This window comes from Pelodiscus sinensis, chromosome 4 (genome assembly GCF_052426305.1).
Source record: "Pelodiscus sinensis isolate ZL-2025 chromosome 4, ASM5242630v1, whole genome shotgun sequence".
NCBI classification, from domain to species: domain Eukaryota; kingdom Metazoa; phylum Chordata; order Testudines; family Trionychidae; genus Pelodiscus; species Pelodiscus sinensis.
Window position 1 is genome coordinate 82,326,659 of NC_143055.1, and position 27,154 is coordinate 82,353,812.

At 37.7% G+C, this 27,154-nt stretch overlaps 1 protein-coding gene across 7 annotated transcripts in view; it reads left to right on the plus strand.

The window, feature by feature from the left end:
* The window catches only part of LRBA (LPS responsive beige-like anchor protein), a 559,883-nt gene that overhangs the window by 521,504 nt on the left and 11,225 nt on the right, over window positions 1–27,154 (plus strand). For all 7 annotated transcript variants that reach the window (XM_075930027.2, XM_075930020.2, XM_075930019.2 and 4 more), the window contains 3 exons: window positions 499–666; window positions 18,808–18,909; window positions 20,137–20,333. In XM_075930027.2, the coding sequence (XP_075786142.2) occupies window positions 499–666; window positions 18,808–18,909; window positions 20,137–20,333 (467 nt within the window). The remainder of the gene's footprint in view (window positions 1–498; window positions 667–18,807; window positions 18,910–20,136; window positions 20,334–27,154) is intronic.

The following is a 27,154-nucleotide window of genomic DNA, read 5'->3' on the forward strand; positions in this document are numbered from 1 at the left end:
GCAATTATATGCATTTTTGTAATTAAATAGATGTTCAAAAAGCTGATTATATTTCATTTTCCATGTTACATTCACAATTCCATATATAACCACTTTTCAGGAACCTCTACAGACTGTCATCAAATTTACATTTTTATTACTACTTTCCCCAGTAAACTGCCTTAAAATAAATTCTGTCATGATTCTTGATGGTAACATGAGTTTAAATATATAGAGTAAAGAAACATTGGCTTGGCAGGATTTAGAGTAAGATACAGATCAGTGGTCGATTCTTATTTGGCCCCTGTATAGACTGCTGTATTGTTAAATAGGTTTCCATCTCATCAGGGTATAAAGAAAGATTTGTCATATGAATTTGTCTTTCATAACCAAAAAACACTGAAATTCTTAATTAGCCTTCTTTTATAAACATAACTCATGAAAGTACAACTAGAACATTTTGTAATACGTTTAGTAAGATCTATGACAATCATTAACAGTATGTTTTAAACTTTTCAGGTAAACTAATTCAAGTAGTGTTTGGTCACTGGGATGTTGTCACCTGTCTTGCCCGTTCTGAATCCTACATTGGAGGAAATTGTTACATTCTCTCAGGGTCACGTGATGCAACCCTGCTGCTTTGGTACTGGAATGGCAAAACCAATAGCATTGGTGATAACTCTAGTGGTAAGTAAAATCTATATTATGAGTAAACTGCATGTGGCATGAGATAGGCATTACAGGAATATTCAGTGCTTTTACATGAAACAAAAATCTAAATACGTCTTTAGTATTTATGTGGAAGTTTAACCAGTGCTTGCATTTGACCAGATAAATATATTGTTGAGGCACAGTACTGACTCCTTACAATAAGCCTGTGAGGTACATTACACGTACCATTTTGCATCTCTCCTTTTGCAAGCTAATTGTTACACCCGCGGAGATTTTTTTTTTTTTTTTTTTTTGGGAAACCGATCAACTGGACAGGCATACTAGCGGCTAGATATTTCTGTTTAGACTTATTTGCCATTTTAAAAATGTTTATATTGTAGTTGTACCTGGAAGTCCTGTTAGCAATTGAATCTCCTCATATACAATAAAAAGACAGTTCGTGCCCCAGCAAGCTTATAATCTAGTTGCCTAAGTTCATGGTAGGTATAACTAATGTGTTTAGTCAAAATATTCTGTAAGGGAACCCCAAAAGACCTGTTTCTGGCCAGTTCTGGTTCTGTCAGGAATGTGAGAGCTACTAGAAGAAAAAAGCAACAAGTATATGATTGTCTATTGTTTTGCATCAAAGATTTATAGACCATTATTCTGTAAGTACTCTGCATAGGCAGATGCCTGCATGGTCATGGAATAGCACTGAAGTCAAAAGGTCCACCCACATAGTCACAAGCAGGACTGATGCTATACATATGTAATTGTTTCATCTGTTATTCCTTGGGCTTGTGTATTTAAAGCTTCTGATCTGTTACCTTGAAGTAGTAGTAATGTAAATTGAGATGTGGTTTTGACAATACATCCATCATTTAATTTTACATTTTTTATTACTAGCATTTTTCTAGTTCTTAAAATGTAAATGTTGCTGTTGCAACTCTTAATACTATCGTGCGTAAGGGGGGGGGGCCTCATGAGTGCCTTTTGGTGTGTAACTGTTATGAAGACTGAATTCACAATAAAAACAATCTAAAACCTAGTCTACGCTACGCTGCCCCTCCCTCCCAGTCAGTCTAAGCTGCGCAATTTCAGCTATGTAAATAGCATAGCTGAAGTGGACATATTTATTGCAGTGTCTTCAATATGGTGAGGTCAGCAGGGGAGCTGCTGTCCTGTTAACTCTAGCTACTCTTCTCATTCTGGTGAAGTACCAGAGTCATTGGGAGAGCACTCAAAATTGGATTTATCATAGGTAAGCAGATGTGTTAAATTGACCACAGGTGGATTAATTGCTGTGTCCATCCACTGTGTAGTGAAAGTAAGCCCTAAAGTGTGGTCTACACTAAGATTTTGCATTGAATTTAGCCACATATGGTCAATTTTGTAAGTGATATGTCCACACTACCAAACCTGTCACGTCAATCTTAAAAGGCTGCTGAAGTCCATTGCAGTACTCCTGCTTTTCATGAGGAGTAACAACATTCCCGGCCTTGCATGGTCAAATTCACAGTACTGGAACTGCAGCATTGGGTGAAAGTTGAGGCTTTGGGCCTCAAGGAGGCCTCCCCCAGTTTCCCGCCCTGACTGCTCTGCCCAGAACTTGTGGCTATACTGCTCTTGCTGGTGAGCTCAAAAAGCCGTGGGAAAAGTTGAATGGTATTTCTTGTGTGGCCAGTGTTGTAAGCACATTCAGAGTGAGCAGCCCATCGTGCCACATGTGGAGATGACTTTGAAGAATCCTACAAACACTGTGACGACTTTGAATACTTCTGCTCCCGCGGGCTCCAATTCCTAGGGGCTCAGAAGAGTGTCAGTGTGGAGTGTCCAGGAGATCATGGACCTCATCGAGGCATGAGATGAAGCCATCCTCTCCAAGCTCCAAAACAGCAAGAGAAATGCCAACGTTTACAGCAAGATTGCAAGCTGCCTGGTTTCTAAAGGCTATTCCAGGGATTCCCTGCAATGCTGAGTTAAAATCAAGGAGCTAAGGTAGTCCTACCATAAGGCAAAGGAGGTTAGTTGACTATCTGATGCATCACCTCACATATGCTGCTACTATAAGTAGCTGGATGCCACTGAGGGTGGGGGCATGACCAGGTTCCCTAGCATGGTTGTGGAGTCCAGCCAAGAGACGCCTAGTGTCAGCATGCAGGACAGCATGATGAGGGAGCAGGAGGAAGAGGAAAAGGAGGAGGAGATTAGCCAGCCGGCGATCCTAAAGAGCCAAGACCTGATCATGATGCTGGAGCCAGTACCCTCCCCCAAGGATGTCTCTCAATCTAGCACCAACTCTGGGGACAACACTTCTGGTGAGTTTACAAACTTTTTGTAAGGCAGACGGGGTGTGATGTGCAGAGCACTTGTGCCTACCCAGCATGAGGGGCCTGAATAGGCACAGTTTGTTAATGTGTCTACAGATGAAGCGGGTGTTTGCCTACACGACTCCATAAAGCTCTCAAATAGGAATTCTTCGATCCTTCTCACAAGGTTTTTGGGGACTCCAACCTTATGCTGTCCTCTGAGGTAGGCCACCTTCCCATGCCAAGCTACCAGTAAGTAGTCTGGTGTCATTGAACCACAAAGCATTGCAGCATAAGTCTAAGGCAGTGGTCCCCAACGTGGTACCCGTAGGTGCCATGGCGCCCGCCGGGGCATTTATGTGCGCCTGCTTAGTGACCTGGGCCGGCCTGAGCCATTCTTGCATCCCAAAAGGTTTGGGACCACTGGTCTAAGGTTTCTGTTCACATTCAGTCAGCATTCGCTCCCAATCGCTCTGTGTGATTTGGAGAAGACTGATATTTCACATAGCAACCTGGAGAGGGAGGATGGGAATCTATTAGTGCTGGACCCTGGAAGCCACTTTTCTACAACCTCCCCTCCAGCCTGACCACTGTGATGGAGCAACTGGCTTCATGTTTAGAAAGGGCCTCTTACTAGATCCCAGTCTGCCCTGATGACAACCCCAGTCTCTCCTGCCTCAACTCTGTTGCTTCCACCCACAAAGTCCTCAGGGACCGCAGGGGCCCCAGGACACAGGGGTGTTGGGATTCAAGGGAGCTGTACCCTCCAGGACCTTGGGAGGCAGTAGGAAGTCTCAATCGCATTCCTGAGCCCTCCTCTCACCTATTACTTTCCACTTATTTTTTTCCCTGCTGTATTCTCCAAATAAAAACTCCTTTTCTTTGAACAACAGTCTCTTTCTCCTTTTTTTTTTTAAATGAACTGGTGGGGTGGGGGATTGAAGACAAATACAGAGAATGCATAGGAAAATTGCAGAGAACCATGTAGAAGAGTTTCAAAACCTATTGTAGAACTCCTTTTTTCTGGGATCCAAGCTGCCTGCATAGGGCTTCACAACCCATGGGCTCAAGGGGTAGGCTGAGTCATCAAGGACCACTATTGGCATTTCCACTTCTCCTACTCTGATTTTCCCATCTGGGGAAAAAAGTGTCACTGTGCATCTTTTGGAAGAGTCCGGAGTTCTGAAAAATGCAGGTGTAATGCACCTTTGCTGATCATCCCACATTGATGTCAGTGTAATGACTCTTGTGATCCACCAGCACCTGCAGCAGCATAGAGACGTTGAAGTTGATGTACTCCAAGGCAAGGTGGCCAGAGGCCAAGATGAGGATGTGTGGTCTGTCTGTGGCCCCACAGTTAGGGAAGCCCCTCATGGCAAAATCATCCACTGTGCTGTCCACATTTACCAAAGTCAGAACCCTCCATAACAGAATATAATTGATTGCCCTGGCTACTTGTATAACAGCAGTCCCCACTATGGATTTCTCCACTCTGAACTGATTCGCCATTGAACAGTATCTGTTTGGTGTTACAGACTTCCATGGGGCAGTTGCCATGCACTTCTCCATGGTCAAAGCAGGTCTCATTTGAGTATTCTGGTGCTTCAGGACAGGGGAAAGAAATTCACAAAGTTCCAGGAATATGGCCTTGTGGATTCAGAAGTTCTGCGGCCACTTCCATTTGTCCCATCTCTGCATCACAATGTGGTCCTACCAGTTTGACCTTGTCTTACGGCCCCAGAAACAGCATTGCACTGTGTCCAGAGGATTGACTGGTGGCTGTGCTAGCATCAGTACCAGGCCCTGCATGAGCAGTGCCTCCATGTCATGCTGAACTTCGTCTTCATCCTCTTCCTGGAGGATCAACGTGTATACTCTCTGCAAGTCCACAACGCACATCACGATCACAATGGCTTGCTGCAAACGGGGCTCCCTGCTTATGCTGCTGTGGCATCTGCGAGGGTGACCAGGGCACACAAAGGCATGAGCACACTGCTTCCCTTTTATCTCATGCAAATAGGGAGAGACTAGATAAGTACATTATGGGATGCTGGAAAAATGAACCCATAACCACCTGCTGCACAGTTTTGATCACAACGAGCACCATGAGTATAGCCTAGAATGCAAAGCTGCTCACAGTGCATCACTCTCTGAAACGATGGTAGGCTCCCTAATGGGGACATGATATTTCAGACTACATTTGATTCTTCCCTGCAGTGAGGACACAGACCTTCGACTTTGTGAAATCAGGTGGTAGGATATTGACCACATTAGATTCGACCTTATCTTGTAGTGTAGACATGCCCTAAAACAGCAGCACTTGTTCCCTTTCACCTCACTACCCCATTTCTCTTCTAACGGCCCCTCAGTGCACCAGTGAGACTTAACTTTTCCCTTCACACATTCCAACCAGATAGTATCCATATCAACCTCTACCAGTGACACTTCACCTAAGTTGCTTGATTTTATTTCATTACTTAGGAAGCATGGAGCTCTGGATGCCTTTGTTAATGTTTTAAAGTAGTACTTAATTCAAGTTGACAAGTCATTGTGGTTGTGGCATAATTAATAAATAAATGTTCCATTTAATTACTTATATCAAAGTATTTATAAAGAACAATTTTCCATTAGTAGCTGCTTAGCCAGACTATCATAAACCTATTGTATGGAAATAGTCTTCATCTTATTGTTTTACAGAAGAAATGCCTCATCAAAATAAATATTATTTAAACTTGCATTTACTATTTTTGTTTTAAATTTTATGTTAAGTCCTGTTCCTGGGGAATGAGTCTGCTTGTTTTGACTGATGATTAACAATCTTTCTGTCTCTATCGGGCATGTACTAAAGTTATATGTGAGGATATTCAGTAATTTGAGAGATGTGAAGATGGATGTATGTTAGTCTGAAACTGTATTTACTTTGTTTTTTTTTAGTTCAAAATCCTGCCTAGCTGTCATATTCCACATGTTAAACAGGTTATTGTATAAAACTTATCTTGAACTGATCACTGATTAACTGCATTATAGTCCTATACTGTATTGTGAATGCAATAGTATAGAAAAAGAGAGTAGACACCTGTCAACAACGTACGGAGTTGGGAAAAGATGACAAGTAACAATATACAGAGTGCTGAAGTTCATTCAGGCTTTTTGCAGTTAGCTCAATAAAGAATTTAATAAATTAGACTTTCTTGCTGGCTAGTTAATAAACAACAAGAAAAAAATAAAAATGAGCTGGATAGAAACTGGATTTTCTGTTTCATGTTCAACTTTTTTTCCTTCAGATCTGAATGGAATGAAAACATGTTTTAAATTAGACTTTTCCCCCCTCAGATTAATCAAAACATTTCATTTCAATAAAGCAATGTTTCATTCCGATTTTGACATTTTTGCATGGAAATATTTGTATATTATGAAATAAAATTTGTACATGTGCTTTTTGTCCAGCTACTTTTTAAATGAAATTTTGTCAAAATTGACACATTTTTGCCAGCTGTTTTGCTTTGGATCAATTGACATTTTGTAACGGGAAAATTTCCAACCAGCTCTAAAAATGACTAGGAGTAAAACAACAGATCTCAGATAACTATTCCATCTTTTAGGAATGTCCTGACACATTTTGCATACCTTCGAGTAACTAGTAGATGTTTGATAGAAACAACTGTGAAGTTAAAGAGAAGAGCAGACAAGTTCTTTACTTAAGTGAGGTTAGGTTTCAGTGTACTTAGAGACTCTCTAAAATCAAGAAAACATTTGTGAACTTCCTTCAAAGCTTTTTGCAAAAGTCAACCATGATGTCAATACCATATAGCCATTTCAATCAGAGCTCCTGTTTTATTTATGTATTTATTTTTATACAAGCTGCTAATAGTAGATAGCCATGCAAGTGCTTTTGAAAATTATACCTTAGACATGTGAAATTCACTCTAGCACAGAGGGCCAGCCTAGGGCTTTCTACACCACTTAAGCCTGGTTTTGGGGCTGTGTAGAGTGGCACTGCATATAGTAAGGTTGCAGAGATGCTGGTGAATTTGTGTCCTACATAAAGGGGAAAATGGGAGTGAGGTTTCTGTGCAGATGAGTTACCTATTTATCCAATACTATACACCTTGTTTTACTGAGTACCTGCACTGAATGTCAGTCTTTAAGTGCTACCTGACCATTTGTTGTTTGCTAATTAATGGTTCTTATCTGCCCCTTTTGACTATCCAGCTTTTGGGTACTTAGAAACTACAGTAAAACTCCAATAGTTCGGCATCCAGTTGTCCGGCACTCCTGATAGTACGGCATCAACTGGAACCAGGAACTATTCAGGTCAGCCGCTCTCACGGCTAGGCCGCTGTGAGCCGCATGTGCACTCACGGCCTGCACCGTTCTGCTCACGATCTCCAGCGCACACAGCATCTAGCCTGCACGTGCTAGCAGCCGTCCGTTGAGCACAGGCAGCTGTTTTGGGACCCAGACATGAGGCTGGGGGAGAAGGGGGATTGGGTGACAGCAGGGAGGGGAGGTGTTTGGCTCTGGGGAAGGGGAGGAGAGGATGATTGGGTCGTGCACAGCATCCCGGCCAGCTCAGCGCACATGCCCCAGCACCTGGCGGGAGACGTACGGCTGTACCGGCGGCTCCGGGACCCAAACATAAGGGGTGTGGGGGGGGGGGGCAGGGCCTGGGTTGGGAGTATGCCCCCCTTATTGTACCTCCTGGTACTCTGGCATATCTGATAATCCGGCACCACCTAAGTCCCAAAGGTGCCGGACTATCTGAAGTCTACTGTATTTGTTTTTCTTATATTCCAACTCAGCTTTCCCCTTGATATTTTTTACCCATTGCCTCTTCTTGTTTCCCTCTCCCATTTTTTCCTTCTCTCTCCCCTCACCCCCCTTTCTTCCCTATTTATTTTGGTCCTGGGCATCCAACACTCTGGTCATCTGAAGAAGTGGGCTGTGCCCACGAAAGCTCATGATACCATCTACGTGTTTTGTTAGTCTTTAAAGTTCTACCAGACTATTTGTTGTTTTTTAAAATTTATCCTATACAGACTTACATAACTACCCCCTGAAGCTTCTGAATATTCACCATACATTTAAATAATGAGTTGCGACATGTGGCCTACCACCCATCATGTTATGCATGAACAGAGACCACCTAAATCTGCTGTGAGGAACATGAAAAAGCCCCAACTGCATCTGGCCAGTATGGTGAAAATGGGGATGCAAACACAAAGCCCATAGCAAATATATAGAGTCCTGCAAAACCACAGCTACCCACTTTTATATCCATGGGTATCCATATCTGTGGATGTGAATATCCGCAGACCGTTTTTGCAGATACAGATGCAGATACAAAATGTATCTGCTAAGGAGTCTACAAATATAGGTAATAAGCTAGTATGTTTATTGCCTCAATAGGAAGGCAGGCTAGCTGCTGCTAAGCCTGCTCTCTGTGAATGGGAGGGTCCCAGCTAGGTATAGGCTGACCTTTTAAACCCATCATTCCTGGATAATGGGTCAGCCACCATACTGATCTTTTTCTCATCAGTTTTACTACTTCCCTCTTTCCTATAAGCCATCCAGAACCATTCTCCTCTCTTGGCCAGCCAGTCTAATACCCCCTCTATTCTCCCCTAGTTCAAGGTGCAGGGTGGTGATTCTTCACACACACAGAGGCCAATTAAGTTAGTGAAGAGAATTTCATTCTCTTTGTCATGAACAGTTGTAATTTCCGTATTATAATTATTCTGTCTGCGGTTCCATATGTTTCAGTTAGGTACAGAGTGTGATTTTATTGTCTTATGTATTTAACATGTTTATAAAAAAATAATGTTTGTACTGTTGAGCTCTCACTAGAGGGCTTTTCTGTCATCATGTGCAGTGCTCTGATAGATGGAGAGAACCTTCTATTGTTGTTTTCATATTGTCAGTGGATATATTTATAATTATTTTGAAGCATTCCTATTTTAAATTAAGTGAAAGCATGCTTGCTTTGGAAATTTGATTTGCCTTAATACAAGTAAAAGTTTCTCCACAGAAGCATCCAATAGTAATAAAATATGTAAAGTTGGTAGGTGTATTGCTGTGACTAAACTAACATTTGGTATCCTATGAATCATTTTATCTATATTCTACACATGTGAATAAAACAAATTACATTACCTCTCTTAATGTTGTAATATAAAGTTTGAAAAGGTTACTCTGTTTGTTTGAAGATCATCTATACAGTGCATTCAGTGAATAGTTCTGTATTATAATATAGTGCCCTTCTAAAACAGCTGTTTTCTGAGGCATGTAAGAGAAACAAACTCCAGGTCTGTTTAATTTTGACTGTTTATTGTAGCTATATTGCATTTGCAGGATATAACTTTGGATATTTAATATTTATACCAGGCAAATGCGAGAGTTTATGTGAGCGGTACAACTGCAGATCACATACACAAGCATAATATGGTCTTCTATTCAGATTTAAATTTTTAAACTACTTTAAACTCTCATGGGCCATCATGTCTAAAGTTTTGTCTATTATATTAATTGCTGTACTTAGCAAGGTACAAAATTTTTCTGCAACTACTACTATTATAATGTTCTTCAGGGTGAAAATTAAAACTTTGTAAATGTTTAATTAACATAGTTTAAAATAATAGGTAGTGCTTTTTTGTTGATGATCAAAATCCAGAAATATGATCACATTGACCTCCTGCTTTTGATTGATTAAAATATAGTATGGTAAGTCATTTTTTTGCAGTCAGACTCTGTAATATAATAGGCCCAATCCTGCAGAGTTACACATATACTCAGTTTTATACACTGTGAGCAGTCCCCTCGATTGCAGGCAAATCATATTTATAGAATTTAATTCACTAGCAAAAACAAAGTGCACAACCTACTATTTGAAGTCAGTGGGACTGCTCACAACGTGTACAATTAAACATGCACCTAAGTCTCTACAGTTCTGAGAAATATGGCCGTTACAAAAATATTTCTTATTTTTAAGAACTATTTCTTCAATATAAATATTTATTTAGGAATTGTAGCTATAATTATAGGAACATGGCTTTTTTTCAGTAGTAAATTATGTAGCTTCACTGCTTTTTCTTTACTAAAAACTTCATTACGTACTCTGATTATTTTAGTCTATCTACCAATATTATCCATAGTATGTATAACATCACCATTGTATCTAGACACCCATAAATCACATCAGTAATTGATTGTATTAATATCTACCCATGTAGAAAATTATAATATCTCCAAATATTTGAGATGAGTTTAGAATTATTATAGTTGATGTCTCTGAGGAGGACTAATGCCATAGTCCTCCTGTTAAGAAAACATAGTGTTGCTGTGAGATACATAGAGTATCCTGTTGAAAATTAAAAGCAGTGTACATATCTGCTATATGTAATTCCATATTTATTATAAATACATTTGCTTTGACTCACACATACATTACATGATTTACATTATTTCTTGAAAAAATAAATAATCCAGTATTATTTTAGCACTGTTTCATTACAGCAATTAATAAATACTCTTTGTGTCTCAAAAATGGCTGGGCAAAGTAGAGTTTTGCTATATATAACCACACATTCTACATTGCCATCTGCTGGCAATGACGTGAAAATGATGTGAGGATTCATTTCCCAGAAAATACTACTGTTTAAAATATTTAACTCCCATTCTTTCTTTCTGACAAATTTGGTATGATACTCATGGATTTCATTTGTATTGTAATTTATTTCCTTTTAATAAGAAGACACAAACTTGAATGAAATGTTCTTATGCAACCTGAAAATGAAGTATGTCCGTAGTGTTTTAACTGTAATTGTAAGAAAAGGAATATCATCTTCCTTTTTACTAGAATGATAGTAAGCTCAGTGTTAAAATTTTCTGTGTTTTGGAAATCAGGAATGTATGTTTCACAGTGAAGAAGAGAGCAACAGGGTATATAAAAGTAACTATAAAATATATTTAAGGGACAGTAACCACTTAAATTTCCATCTGACACTTAGTCTGTTCCTACATTCTGATGTCATCCAAAATTCCCATGGAAGCTTAAGAAACATAGGCTTTGATCCTGTTGTTGGAGCTGCAGGGATACACTCCCCTCTATCACCACCCCTACACTTCTCCAAAGCACCATTGAAATCAGTGGGGTTTTGCAGAGGCATAGCCTTCATGCATATGATCTCCAGAACAAGCCCCACTAGATTATATTGCAGTACAGGTGTAAGGGTATCTGTGGTAGTTTAAAAATGTTGTGCATGGAGGCCTTAATTAGTTTGGATTCTTGTTGTTCTAGGCCCTATGTAAACACACAGTAAATTACAGCCTCTGTTCCAAATAACTGTGAAAAAGATAAGGCATAATAGATGTATGACACTTGTGATATTATATGTCTTGTAACTGCACTCAAACCCATACTGTTATATAAATAAGAAATATATTTTGCTGTTTATGTAGTGCCAATAAAGTATCATTCTCTCTACACAGTCTCTGATGAACTTTCAGTACTAAGAGTAGCAGTTTTGTACATCATTCTCAAATGCAGCAGGTTCTTTTGTAAATATTGCTGACTAAAATATTTTTATTTCAACTAAAAAGATACCCTTCCTTATTAAATACTGCATCTGTAATATAATTATTTCCAGTTGACTGGTGAAGAAAGAATTTTATGTTTTCTTCTTGAACCAAATTGGTGGTTGGCATATTTTGATACTAATGATGTTCTAGACACTTTACAAAAATACAGTGATTAGCTTTTTCCTGAATGGAAATAAAAATAGAGAAAAGGGTTTAGATGCTGGTATGTTGGCAGAATCCAGCTTCAGGTGTCACTAAACTGTATATGTGAAATTCTCCAGAAGGATCAGGATGTTTAGTGCTCCATGATATAATGCAGACCTTCAGGTTCCAGGCAAAACAATGCGATATTTACAACTTGTAACTAATAATAGATGGTGGTAAAAGGAATTGTATTCGTATGGTAAATGAATACAACCTTAATGTGCACCATATGCATGGTGTTGGGATGATGTACTAATATATCACATTTATTTAAATTGTTTGATTACTGAGAAAAATTACTATAATATTCAATTCTAAAGCTGTACTACATAGATATGAAAGTAGAGTAAAACAGAAGAAGCAATGATTTATGGTCTAGAATTGATACTTTGAGTATCTTCAAAACCAGACTTTAATGCTGTAAAACTAATGTTTGGTAAGTGCCATACTTTAGTCTGAGGTAGGAAACCTATTTCAAAGTGTTTCTGGAATTAATTTCCGCAACACAGGAATTGCAGGATATAAATTCACAATGGTCCGCACAAGCACACTTTATATAGTCAGAATTATATACATTAGGAGCCCCACTTAGCTGGAAGACTACATTTGTTGAAAAATACTTTTTGCTTTTTCTAAAAGAAGAAACAAAACACTCTTTTAAAAACCTGATTATTCACTGGCTATTCTTTTAAATTTTTAAATGACACAGCATTCCTAGTCGTTGCAAGGTCTCAAAACATGAAAGGTCTCAAAACATGTATCTAAAAGTATATATAAAATAAGTTATTTTAAAATTAATTACCTATAAGGACATATTACTACTATATATGCTCTAATTACGAAACACTGTTGTTGGGCAATACATTTAAAATATTTTATATTATTAACATCTTTTCTTAATTGGAACAAAATTTTACAAGACTTTTTTTATAGAATATATTCTAGTAAGCAGAAAATGATAACAGCAGAAACTGATAGATTTAAAGTGAGCTATTGTATGAAATTGCTCATCTGATATTTTTTTACTAAGAAACTGGAAAGTATGTATTTTGTGATGTAACTGATATTTAGGTATAACAAGAATATTGCTAAAATAGACATAGTTTAGAACCTTGTCTTATGAGTGCTGTGATTTTAATTAAAATAGTTGCTTTGACATATTCCTAGAATTTTCCTTTTTGGTCGGATACTTTATACTTTGTCTCAGCTGGAGGTTGGTAAATATATATATATCTATAAGGTGCAGTGAAAATCTATGTCCAGTTTTATTATATAAAAATTTGCTCATGAGTTGTTCAGACTGTGTTTTAAAACTTCAAAGCTGGTTTTACAGTAACAGTTTAATTAACTGGGTACAGAGCATATGTTAAATTGGGGGCACTGAACAGTCACACTACCAGATGCCTGCAAGAGATTTGATAGTTCACATTCAGTGGGAGTCATAAGAGACTCCCCAGAACTTTCAACTGACAAACTCTGAATGGGGGGGAAGAAGTTCCAGAAGACTACACGTTGCACATAGGGTGGAAATTGTGAGACATGGACATCATGACTTTGTGCATGTAATGTTTGAATTGTACTATTCCATTAACACAGGCTGAGAGTTTTTTATATTGTGCTGTTTTAGAGATACAAGGAAGCCAATCTTGAAGAAAGATTGTCTCTCTAATCAGAAGTAAAGCATTCAAATTTCCATTTCTAATTAACCACTAATTAACAAAAAACGTCACATTCTAATAGCATCTGCTTTCTCTGTACAACATGTCAGTCAAATGTGTGTGTCGGGTAACTAAGAGGGATGGAATGAAATAAGCCTTCTCTGTATTGTTAGGAGCGATATGCTTATTAGTAATCTAGAGCTACATGATAAAATTAAATGTGTGTTTAGCTCTAGTTGGAAATGTAGCCATAGTTGGAAATGTTACAAGCATCGTTCACATTTCCATTACTGGATTTTGTTTCAAGTTTTGAATGTGAGTTTGTTCAAAGACATTGTTTCTTTTAGGTAAATTATAGACTTTAAGTAACACATACAGAAACAAAACTAGCCTTTAGATCTAAGATTGTGCATTTTGTCAGGTTATAAAGAAGTTGAACAGATGGCATGCAAAAATGGAAGGGAAAAAAAATTGGACTTGGGTGGAAAAAATCCTGACTCTAAAGTCAAGAGTTACGTAAAGGCAGAGTTCTAATATATCAAGTAACTGAAGGATAGTATAAACTGTGCATCTTAAAATCAGCCTTCAGACTAAAATTGGAGTGATAGTTTCAAAACGTATGTATAGTTCATAATTCAGTAAAAATTGGTGTACATTAAAGAGCTAGTCTAATTTGTGTAGCAGTGACTTTTTTATTATTTTGGTAGTTCCATGAATGTAGTATTTATGTAGATATTTTACAATAATGAGTTTGAGGGGAATAAACTCTGAAATATGTTGTAAAACTAACATGAAAGTCTTGGAATACTTGAGATTGTTTTCTTATTTTGCTTATTTAAATTGGAAAGAATATGACTAGTAGTCATAGTTTTGAGATTTTATAATTATGTAATCTTTATTTTAAAGATTTTATTATTTGTCAGTTTTATTAGACACAGTAATGTATACATTTGGAAATGCATAGAAAAATTTAATAAAACTATTAACTTGCATCTATAATTTATTTTGATTTTGCCTAGCCTTGTGGAAAAGTACTCCGTTGTTTTAGCAAGCAGTAAGTAAAAAGATAGCTGGGTTAACTGATACTTCATTTAATTAGAATTTTATATTAAGACATAAAATTGCATAATTAATTTGCACTTTAAAACCTGCCCTACAGCCTCTACAATCATGGAATCATAATTTGAGAATTACTGTTCCTCTGTCAGTAACTTATCATAATTAACTCCCTTCTCAGTTTAAAGTATAAAAGGAGCTATTGTCAAAATATTTACATTTGAATATGTTGCATAATATTGTATCACCAAATGCTAAGTTTAGGAAAAACTATGTTAATGTGGAATATATTTTTGTTTCTAGATTCAGTACAGATTAGATGGGAATGTTCAGTGTGCTTCAATTTTTTCAGTCAGTCATTGTGACATTTTAGCAGTTATACAAGGAATTCATTTCTGGATTTAAGATGTCGTGATTCTGTTTTGTTTAACAACACTCAAGCTGGAAAACTAGGAGGAGGAAATCTCAGAAACACTAAGCAGTTATTCGTTAGCTGTAAGAGAGTAACTTCTTCTGGATGTTGTAAAACTAGAAGAAAGCTTTGACTTTGATATAATCCTACTGTTCTTTTTTAAATGTATTGTAGTTTCCAAGCATCTAGATCTTTTTCAGTGAACTATTGCACACACATGTGGTGTACTTTTATTTTTTAAAGTTTGAGTATTTTTTTTAAATGCAATTTGGTCACTTAAGCAAGAGTGATATTTTATGTAATTTTCTGTAGGGAAAAGAGAGTTCTTTGACATAATTTAATAGTTACTAAAAAAGGCAAAATATCCTGCCTATATGTGGAACATGTTTTTATAATGATTTTAATAAATTGTGGCTACATTTGTTACAATGTGAATGTGCCATTAAGATTTCTTCACCTTTCAAATTTAAGTAGTGCTCCACTGGTGGTATTGGTCAGGGATGATATTATAGATGATACTGAGAAAAGCACATCTGTAAACTGTTGTGCCTTGCTTATTAGTGCGAGGATTTGGCCTATCTTTAATCTCATTTGACTTGTTCATCTTCCTTAAGGATCTCCATAAAGATGCCTGAGTTTTCTTTTCACCCCTTAGTTAGGGTTTGCCTCAGTGGTCGTAAACCTGCTTAAGGGACAAAGACATTTTTTTTTCTTTGAAAAGCTGTGGAAGTGACTTCAAAGAGATCTGGAAGCTGGTTCCCCTAAAACAATTTAGAAAAGTTTGAAGGGGTGCCCCTTAAACCAGTGACAAAATAAAATTTTCTGTGTATAATTGAAAACCGTGACAATCTTCTGAAGCAGTAACAGTTTAAAAGCTTTTTTAAAAAATCTGTTCTGCACTACAATCAGCTTTAAGTGACCCCATTATTTGGGATATCAGTGTCTTAGAAACCCCTAAATATTTAACATTTTTATCAAAGAAGCCAGCCAGACTTTCCACAGGATTCTTGTTTTTCAGTAGGGAAAGAAATAGCGTAACTTGAGGTTTCATTGTAAAGTTAATTTTCTGGCTTCTCTTTTTTTAATTGATGTGAAATTATTTAATATTTGGTAAACAGTTGGATGAATGGATTTGTGAGATATTTCTTATAACCTAAGTAAACCAGGATCTGAATTCTAGTTTATATAATATTATTTTTCATTTTATATATATAGTCATGTAATATTATATAACTATAACATAGGTATTTTTACTGTGGATTTTGATCTGTGTGTGTCATCAATCCATGTTATGTTGTAGGAGAAGCCTAGCTCCCAGATACCGTTGGGTTATATATTTTGAAAGTGAACAAAGTGTAATATGCAGAGACAACAATTATACTACTACAATAAGCATTTAAGGTGACAGTTGGTTTTTTGCTTCCATCCTCTAAAATGTGCATTTAGACTAGTTCCTTAAATGTCCTTTTAAACGCAAACAACTTAAACCCATTAAACTGGGGTTCATGCTGCTCATTCCAAACTCTTGTGATTTCAGTGTTAAAACTATTGTTTTATTAACATATTTAATAAGTACATTAGTTTCACTAATTTGTAGATTTGGGTTAAATACAAATTCAGAAGATAATGTTTATTAATACTATAGTTGTTATTGTTGTTATTGACTATTTAATGTTGCTAATGTGTGCTTCACAATTAAAGAATACCCAGAACCAGGAACTGTGTAAAACTGTCTCACATTTCATGGTTTGGAAAACAATAGAACAGATCAAAAAAGTAGAATTTGATTCTGTGTAATGAGGCTGTGGAAGTAGAGTCCATAGTAACAATTAAAGTTTATAGAACTTTTTTCAATCTGTTTATGCAAATTCATAGATTGTGTCTGTTCTTTCATTAACTTTTAAAAGAGTCTGGTTTATATTTAGGTGAGGAAAGTTGAATAAAGCAATGTTTCTGAAAAAGGCTAATGAATTTGTGATATCTGTCACCTTAGAAATATCTAATGATCATGTCTATCCTCGTGCTTTTAATTTTTTTCTGAACTGTCTTCCATAATATATATAAATTATGTATTATAGCAGTAATTGTACAATAAATCATTTTGAAAGGTCATAATCACAGTTTGATAGGGGATCATAGATTATGACCTTTTAAAAAAAAACATTTGAACATGACAGCTACATGGATATTCTGGGAATTGTTGTAAATAGTGGAATTAAAACACAAACTGGTGAAAGTAAAGTATTTTAACTTTATTTTCACATGTCCAGTCCTGCATCCATGCTGTTTAGAGAAAACTCATTCTGCCAGTGAAAATAATATTTGTTTGCAGGTTCTATTTTAACTAACAGTTGGTGTGTTTTATTAGAAATTATGTATACAGATGGTCTTAATTAATGTTTTTTTTAAAAGTCAACCTCAAAACTTTCTTGAAGCATGCAATCTAAACAAAAAATGACCTGTTTTATCCCCACGGAAATCACTTGACACAATTACTTCTTTTATCTCTTTGCATATACTATTTTCAAAATCAAAATAACATTTAATTTTTACCACCATCTTTCTCTAGATCCTTGGCATTCTGAAAAAAAATTGTAATTTAATTTAAAATAGTATTTTCTGCTACAAAAAGCTTATTTGTAATTCTCATTTATTAAGTGATGTGTGATAACCTCATAAAATGTATTACTTAAAACTAGGGATGTAAGTGACTAGTCGATTACCTGATAAACGTAGGCTTATTGGGTTGTCGATAAGCATAGGATCATCAAATAGTCAAGTCGCTACTTAACTAGTCACTGCCCCTCACCGCTGCCTCTGTATCAGAGGCAGCAAGGGGGAAAGCAGGAGCTGGTGCTGGGGGGAGCCTGATGAAATGCTGGTTCTCCCCTCCCCCAGTACCACCTCCCTGGCGGGAAGGAGGCAGAGGCGCAGTGGGAAATGGCGCGCGTGGGGACTGTGGGACTCTTGCTACATTTCAAAGGCAGAGGTGGCACAGCAGGAACCCGGAGTTAGCGGGGACTCAAGCCGGTTCCCTCTTACTACATTTAAAGGGCAGAGGCGCATCTGGGATAGCGAGCTCCCTGCCCCCACCTCTTATTGACTACTCCATTAGGTGATTAATCGAAAACTTGAATGATTTTAGCTATTCATGAAAGGCTTCCAGTTGAAATACTTACAATAATTGTAAAAATAACATTGTGCTTTTCATGAACTGCTGGCGTTCTTGGAGGGTGAACCAGTGATAATCCATGAAAATAGATATGAAATGTTTATAAAGAAGTTTGATACCACAAGTTTGTGTCTGATCTTTGAGAATAAAGTTAATACAGTACCCATATTTGTCGCAACAAAAGGTTTAAGTCTGATCATTTCAACAGTTTGTAACAATGTAGCTGCTTACAATTTTCTTCTATTGACAGAATCCTTCAGTGTTTGACGTGATCTCTAAAGATAGATCCTGGAGGGGAAATTGCACTTTGTACCAACCAACTGGTTATGAGGAACTCAGTTAAACCTCATAATTGTAGTTTCAATACTGGAAACAGATTAACGTGAAATCAGTCAATAGACTGTGTCCTTCATCTTGGACATCATAAATGTTTCTCCTTGTTACTTACCATAGTGACACGTACATTTATTTTTAGAATATTTATTGACCTGGTGATCTTCCTCCACTGAGAGACAGTAGACTCCTTTATATTAAAATTAGTTATATAGAGTTTTGTTGTGTATGTCTTCAATTGTAAATGGCCAGCCTTAATTTCTGAAAGGCAGTGCTGTTACTCAGTGCTATGGAAAAAGTATTCTCAAGAATTGCACAAAAAGTATAGTTCATGCCATGAGTATCTGTTCTCCAAAGTGCAAGCTCCAAGGGCAAGGAAAATAAATGTGAATTAACTGTAAACATTGCTTTTAGAGATGACTCTCTACTGAGAATTCCTTTTTTGTTTCCTTAAAGGTGATTTTGCCACTCCCCGAGCTGTCTTGACAGGACATGACTATGAGATCATTTGTGCTACAGTTTGTGCTGAACTTGGACTGGTAATAAGTGGTGCTAAAGGTAGTGTTTTCTGTTTTATCTTTTTAAAACTATATTTTGGTCAGAAAGTTATTATCCTAATGTAAAGTTTAATGTAAGTCTAGAATAATGGAGGTCATTTTCGTTATGTATGATGGAGATTTAAAAAAAAACTTGTTTTAATTGGCACAGGTTTTCCCTTGAAGTCAATTTGAAAAACATCTCTTGACCATAACACATTAAAATTGAGGGCCATTCATGTGTATCTATAGGAGTGCAGCACAGACAGCTTCCTCAAGCTGGTCTTCTAATTATTTTGTTTTTGCTTATTTACTCAAACTAACTACTTTTAGTATTTAGGCTATATAGAATGAGCTATCTTCCATGAATTCCTGGCCTCTCTGCTGAGACTGTCAAGAATGCAGTGTACTAATATGCTTTGTTTTTGTTATGGAAAACTCCCCAGTGGGAACAGCAATGACTTTTTTTGTTTAAAGATATATTTGCATTATCAAATAAAATTTGCAGTGATTATTTTCAGCTTCTCTGAGCTCATCTACAGGGTCCCTGCTTTAAATCTTGCTTAATGACTCATTTCTGCTATGCTGCTTACAGTGAGTTATTTTCACTTGTACATAAATTGCCTATTTTTGTCCCTCTTCCTTAACCTCGATTTATCAATCCTCCTTGCGAGCTCCTTGGAACAGAGACCTTCCTTCTTCAGTGTTTCAAAAGTTCCTATTATAGGCTGCATTTTCAGAGTTTGGCACTCAAAACTGCACACACTTGGTACACTTCTAAGTTATACATGTGAACACATGATTGCATACTAATAAAGATTGTGTTACCAATGAAGAATATAGCTAGTTATATATGGGTGCACAGCTGATTTGTGAATGCACATCAATAATTTATGCATCTTAGTTAGTTGCTGCAATTGTAAGATTGCAAATACATTCATCTTACTGTGAAAATGTAGCCTTCAGAAGCTCTCCCACTAACATAATCACTGTCCACACCAGCAGTTAGGTTATAGTGACATGAGTGGTAGGCAATTACATTACATTACATTTAGTTACCCTAATGCAACTCTACTCATTTAGAGATATGTTCTTCACATTGGTGTTCTCTAGTACTACAAGGTTGTAACTTACATATTGCATTAATAAAACGGTTTGATCTTATAAAAACTATTGTTCATTGTCTGCTTAATGTCTTTGAATGCATTTGATATGAAAATAATCAGGGCTCTTCATTTTGTTTAATCAGAAGGACCATGTCTCATACATTCTATGAATGGAGACTTATTGAGGACATTAGAAGGTCCTGAAAACTGCTTGCGACCAAAACTTATCCAAGCTTCAAGAGAGGGCCACTGTGTTATATACTATGACAATGGCCGTTTTTGTGTATTCAGCGTGAATGGGAAACTACAGGCCACTATGGAAACAGATGACAAAATAAGGGTAAGTATGCTGAAATATATCCCAAGGTTGCATGTGCCAATATTTAAAATACACTTAGGAGAATTCTGCAATTTTGGAATTGCTCAGGGTTTCTTTCCAAATTATGAATGCTCAAGGTTTCTTTGCAAATTATGAATGAAATCTATACAGTTTCACTAATTACCACTCAATTTAGAAGGTCTCAAAGAAATAGGTAGTTGAGGGATTGGACACTGTTCATGGAGTCATGTTTGACTTCACAGTGGCTCTGCCTAGGTAGCCAGCAATATATTGTGGGGTTTTTTTCTCCTGAATAAAAGGACATACAAATACTACCTGGTGGGTGCATAGGGGAGAATTCAGGGTGTTGTATTTTTGTCAGCTCTGACGCAGGGATGGGCAATAAGCAGCCTGCAAACTGGACATGGTTTACCAGTGTTAGCTCCAGTGCACACCAGATGCTTTATTTACCTGTGCATCCACAGTTACAGCCACTCGCAGCTCCCATTGACCACAGATTGTCATTCCAGGCCAATAGGAGCAGAGGGAAGTGGTATTCCAGTCTGGGCCACTTTGCACAGTTCCCATTGTCTGGGAACAGAGATCTGTGGCCAATGGGAACTGTAAGCAGCTGTATCTATGGATATGCAGGTAAATAAAGTGTCCAGTGGCCCTAGTGAACTGCATCTGGCCTGCAGGCTGCTTATTGCCCACCACTCCTCTAAAGCGTGAAGATGACCTGCCACTACAGCAGTGTCATTAGCCCTGTCTGTATACCTGCATCTAAATAGAGATGTTATGCATTGGTTGAGTTTCAGGAAGGCTTTTTGCTATATATGCAAAATAGTGTATTGAAAAATTTTCATAAAATGCGATGTGGAACAAAGCAACATTTGGCAGCTGTGGTAGAGCTAAGCCGAAACAGCAAAAGGAGAATATTCTTGGGCCATGTCTACACTGGCATATGTAAAGCACTGGTAGTTACAGCTCTGCTCACAGAGTTCTGCAGGGAAACCACTGCAGTGTGTCCACACTGTGCTCCTTGTGATGCTGAAGCGTGTCCATATTAACAGCTCTTGCCACAGCACAAGGAACAGTGCTTTGTGGCAGCTCTCCCACTGTACAACTGGCCTCAAAGTGCTTTTGGAAGGGTTTGCAATGTCACATAGAGGAGTCAGCATCACACAATGTTGGTTTCCTAATCTCATTGCTCCATTGTCATCTTGCTACATTGACAGCTGTTTTCAACAAAAGTTGGGGAAAGAGGGAATAGTGTCACAGGGAGTGGGAGAGGGGACAGGAGGGAGATGGTGTGTTTCAGGGGATGTCAGTGTTCTGTTTTATAAGTTCAGATAGTGGTAGGGAAAAAAGCCCTCCTGAGGCCGGGGAAGAGGAAACCCTGACATCTCCTCCACCTCCCCCTGCCCAAATCTCCATCTCTCTCTCTCTCTCACACACACGTACGTTCAGCAGCATGAGCATATATGAAAGAAGATATGTGCATGCTTGCAGGGTAGAGAGACAAGTTAAACAAAGAGCAGAGGGGACTTGAGGGATTATGGGCCATTCCCGGAAGCCAGTAAGAATGCATCAAACAATTCAAGTGTCCACACTGCCCTCCCAGTGCCATGCACAGTGGACAAGCACTTCACTTTTCATTGTGGTTTACCTAGAATGCAGCAACTGCAAAGTTAATAAGCACTAAATGCCTTGCTCGTGGTGTGTACATCCTGGGAGTTACAACACTGGGATCTGATTTATGTGCAGTAGCTTGCCAGTGTAAAGTTGGCCTCAATTTACTTTAAAAAAGAGAACAAATTAAATAGAGAGTTAAAGAATGAAGAAGAGCACTGCTGCTTTAGACAGACTGAAAATATAGTGTTTTTTTATTTAAAGGGAAAAATGGGAGTGAAGAAATGCTTAATAAAATAATTTTATGGGCTTATTTTAATGTCAATATAATTATTCTCCTGCAGTTCTAAAATCTAAACACAACAGCATTATGCTATATACAGGTAAACCAGAAAGTGGTTGTCAGCTCCTTCCCTAAAACACTCTTCTTCCAAAGGCCCAAAATTTTGCAATAGCCACCAAAAAAGCTATAAACAAAACAGCTGACATTTAAAACAAAAGCAAAAACAAACAAACAAAAAAAACCCCCACCAAAGAACAAATCTTGGTGTGCTAATAAATCAGGTGTTAATTTATACTGCTCAGTCATGCAACCCATCCTACACTGTTTACTTAAATTAGATCATAAACTATTCAAAGGAAGAGCCCAGCCTTCTTTCTTGTTTGTAGAGCAGTTGGCAGCACTTTAAGAAGTGAAATTGATTAAGATAAAACTGACCAATGTAGTTTCATTTTCCAAACCAAATGCAACGGAAAAAGAAATAACATAAATGGTGAAGAGTACATTACCAAAATCTATAGGTAATAAAATAATGATTCGGAAGTTGTGTTAACATGGGCACCAATTTGTGGGTCCTCTAGGGCTAGAGCACCCATGGGGAAAAATTAGTGGATTCAGGGCACCTCTGCCTCCCTACCCCATGCCTCTCACCCACTTGTCATCTCCCTGACCAACTCCTTCCCTGGTCTCCCAGCAGTTCTGGAGCACTGTGAACAGCTGAAATGTGAGTGGAGTAGAAAGAGGCAGGGCCTAGAGATCTAGAATCCCTCCCGCCACCAAACCCTTCCCCCCCCCCCCCACCCCCAGCTAGAGGGGAAGTCTGCACCAATAATTATTAATGCATGCAAACAACATTATTTTTAGCTGTTCACTTTCTCTTTTCTTTACATGGTGTAATCACACAACTTGTGCAATATTTCTGATATCTTTGCTGAGGCCGCCTTATCCTAACACATCTGTCCTACAGCCTTAAAAATAAATCTTTACCCATTTTAGGCCCACTGATGGGGGTGGGTGAGTAGAGGGGGCACTGCCTCAAGAGCCAGCAATTGTAAAGAGCCTGGAGTGTTTCTGTGGTGGCAGCTGGAGCTACAGGCCCTGTAAATCACCTCTGGAGTGCCAGGTGGCCACTTCAAGAGGTAGTCTGAAGGGGAGGCTAGCTCTTAGTCCTGCCTCAACTGCATGAGGACCCACAAATTCCAGGAACACGTATCCGGAACTTCTCCGCTCCCTCCTCCCCCCACTGTGTGTTTCATCCAACTATGAACAGTTTTAAATTTGCACTTCTTGTCCTTACTTGGCTTCCACAGATGCATAATTTTAGGAGGTGTGTTGCAAAAGAGGGCAAAATCAAGGAAACTAGCTTCCAAACAGAGAAGTAAAATACATTTTAAAAGAATGTTCCTAGCCTTAACTCTTTCTATGAGAGGAACTAGCATTTTATGATATTGCATGCAGCTGCTACAAAATATTTTAATGTTAACACTAGCGCTCCCAATACATACACTTACGGGCTTGAATTATGTCTTTCTCCTTCTTTTAAAAGTTGACATCAAACTGTGATGTAAATTAAATTCTGTTAATCCACTCACTTCATTTTCTTGAAATGTTGGCGATATAGGTTGTAGTTTGGCAATTTAAAATAGCTAATGCTCTTTTGTGTTTTCCATAGCCAGTGTTGTTCTGCAGTGGATTATTAGTCACAAAATGCTGAATTACACACATTTATTAATAAATGCAGATTTGTTGGCGGTAGATGTTACATCATGAGAATTTGCATGCCCTTCTCCCAGGCCTTTTTACCGACTTGATATAGTTTCTTGCTTAATTTTTTTCAATTATTTCAAGTTACACCTTTTGCTCTCCTTGCACACATGTATGTGAGTTTCCCACCCTGGCCTCTATTACAGACTTCATTTAAAGCAAGTATACATCAGAGTGTTTTCTTTTGCTTTTCTTTTTTACAATAATAGTGTTGATAATATGTCACTTTCAGTTGTGATTATATTGTCAACTAGGCTAGTAAATCTGTAAAATATCTAGAAATCCCTTGCTGGGTAAAACAATTTCTGTAGTGTTTCAGTCAGTACCCATGGCTTAGAGAACATTGCTTGAGGCAGTGAATGTTCTGCTCTCTATAGACCAGTAGTGCACAGTGTTTTTTTTCCCCTACCATTCCCATTAGGATTTTAGGTTTAAATAATCCACAACGTTCTTCCCAGGCTTCTGCTCTTTATCATACTAGAAGGCAAGTGGCAACTGTGTGATTAAAGTAGGAGCATTTAAAATGAGTAGGACCTGCCCACAGGCTATGCAGACTGACAGCGTCACTATTTGTTGCTGGGGAAAGATGGAGGAATACTGAGTCAGAAATGCAGTGATTATGTACAATAAAATTCTGATTTGTGTTTCCACATGTCATTTGTGGGCTTTGACTGAAAGATGTAATTGATAAAAGTAACAGTTTACAGTTGTTACATTCAGAACAACATTCTGCAACTAACAGGGTCAGGAAACTCAGGGTATAAGCAACACTTGTTTTAAACATGGCTCAGTGGAGCTTAGGCTAACAGCATATCCCAGCACATCTACCTGGTATTATTTAGGTGTTTTAATTAATAATTTAAATGAGCAGCCAGTTCAGAGAAGTAAAGTTATTGTATCCCACAGACTGTACACTAATTTACCCAAATTAATCAATTTATTTTCCTGTCCAATCTGGCTTTAAATGTGGAAGTGTCCAACAGCTTCTTGCTACTGTAAGCCAGTGCTGTCATGGTGACAACTCTGATTTTTTAAGACACCCTACTTTTCAAGAATCTAAGAGGGTAAAGGGTTTTCCCAAACTTTTGAGATTTTTCAAGGAAGCACAAGTCAGAAATAAAGCTTTTAGAACATTGCTTGAATTGAGTGCTATGGGGATTTTTGTTTGTATATCTGAATCTTATGTTGTGAGATTAGATGCCAGAGCTGTTGGAGCTTATACTTATTAGAATCCTGGATAACTTTCACTGTGAGAGAAACTGAACAGTAAAATTGATTCATGCCTTCCCTGTTACAGTTGGAGTGCTTGAGAGTAAATGCATCCTTTAGTTTGTTAACTCCTGTGGGGCTTGCCATTAAACTGAAATTTTGACAGGGTGACCTTTGTCATATACATATATATATATGTATATATATATACACACACAATTGATATGTGTATATATATCTCAACTACTTGTCTTCTGAAAAGCATGTGATTTAGGAAAATAGCATACATATTGGCAAAACCTCAAAGACCACTCTTTATTTAATCAAGAGATCACAGAAATCACTGAAATTTGCAGGTAGTGGAAGAGTTAAAGATTAATGGCTTTAATTTACCCTGTAATATAGCATTTCTCCAGTAAAAAGCCTCAAGTATAAAACACAACTGAACCATGGCCATAAGGTTAATGGATTTTCATCAGCTGAATTTTATAAGTGTAGCAAATAATTATTTGTCATGCCTTCATTGCAATTTCAAAATACCCTCAGGAGATTGCCATTTGTGGAATGAAAAAAATTGATATTGATTTTACTTCTAATGAATAATCTTTTTAATAATTTTATTTGGTTTGCTAGATCTCATGATTAGCTATCCTGGTACATGCAATTTTCTCGTCTACAGAATTTATTATCTTAGCTTATTCTTTCCTCCATTCCTTGCTTATTGCTGTGTTGCACCCTGGTTATATTGTGTGTAATTTAGATTCTAAGCTCCTGGGGCAGTGAGCATATCTTCTTTCTAGTATGGAAGGTGTGTCACACACCTTTGTGTTCGGAGGGAAATAAGAAATGACAAAACCAATAATTGATAGAACATTTATATAATTTAGGACAAATTTCAATTCAGAATGTTTGACTGTAAACCGAGTGAGTATGTAATTATCCCATATTTGTATATAGCTTGGAAATGATCTACCATACCTACTACCTATTTTAAGTGTTGGCTATACTTGTCACAATCCTAGTTCAAAATATAGATGCCTGGAATGGGATGATCACCACTTCCTTCATTGGTTGTAAATACAAAATGTTATTGATTTATCTTTAAAAAAGTATTAGTCCTGAAACTATTTTGTTAAATAATATGTTAAACAAAGGAATTTGTTCCCATAACAACAAGCTGTCATTCTAATAAATACTCAAAACAAGGTTTTAAAAAGCTGTTTGCTTTATAATAGCCCTAGCTCAGCCCTGCTACACCTCTTATACTTTTTAGAGTATATTTTTAGCATCAGCTTAACAGTAATAAGGCACAAAAATGGAAAACACTGCATATATTCAATATGGTTGATTAATTATTACCATGAAGACCGTAATGTTTCAATTTCTACACTTGTCAGTGTTTAGCACAGCCACTTGGATACAGGGCGTCCCCGCTATAAGTTGCCCTAGTATTCAGCTGTTCCACACTAAGTCATTGACGCTTGTAGGAACTGATGCGTTAAGTCTTCCAATTCCCTGCTCTTAAGTCACGCAACCCCCTCCCCCATTTGCACAAATGGAAGTCAGCCACAGGAAAAAAAATTCCCTGCTTTAAGTTGTTTCACTATAAGTCCAAGTTTTTTTGCACATGTATCATGGACTTATAGTGAGGACGGCCAGTAACCCTCTCTTCCAGTGTCAGGGTTGTGTTTTTTGCTGCCTTTGTGAAAATTTTGGAAGCCTCCAAAAAATCTCAGGTCATATACGTGTGATGGAGACTTCTTAGTCTTGTCAAAGCTTGGCGGTTACATTTTGCAGAAAGTGGTGGGAGACCAGTAGGAGCCAGAAAACAGAAGGGAAGAAGCCAGGAGGTGTAGGAACAAAGGGACATGATAGATGAAGAGGGGGATGAAAGTAGGAGTCCTAATGGGAGGATGGAGACGGCTTGGTTGTGAAGGTTGGTGCAAGAGTCACTGTG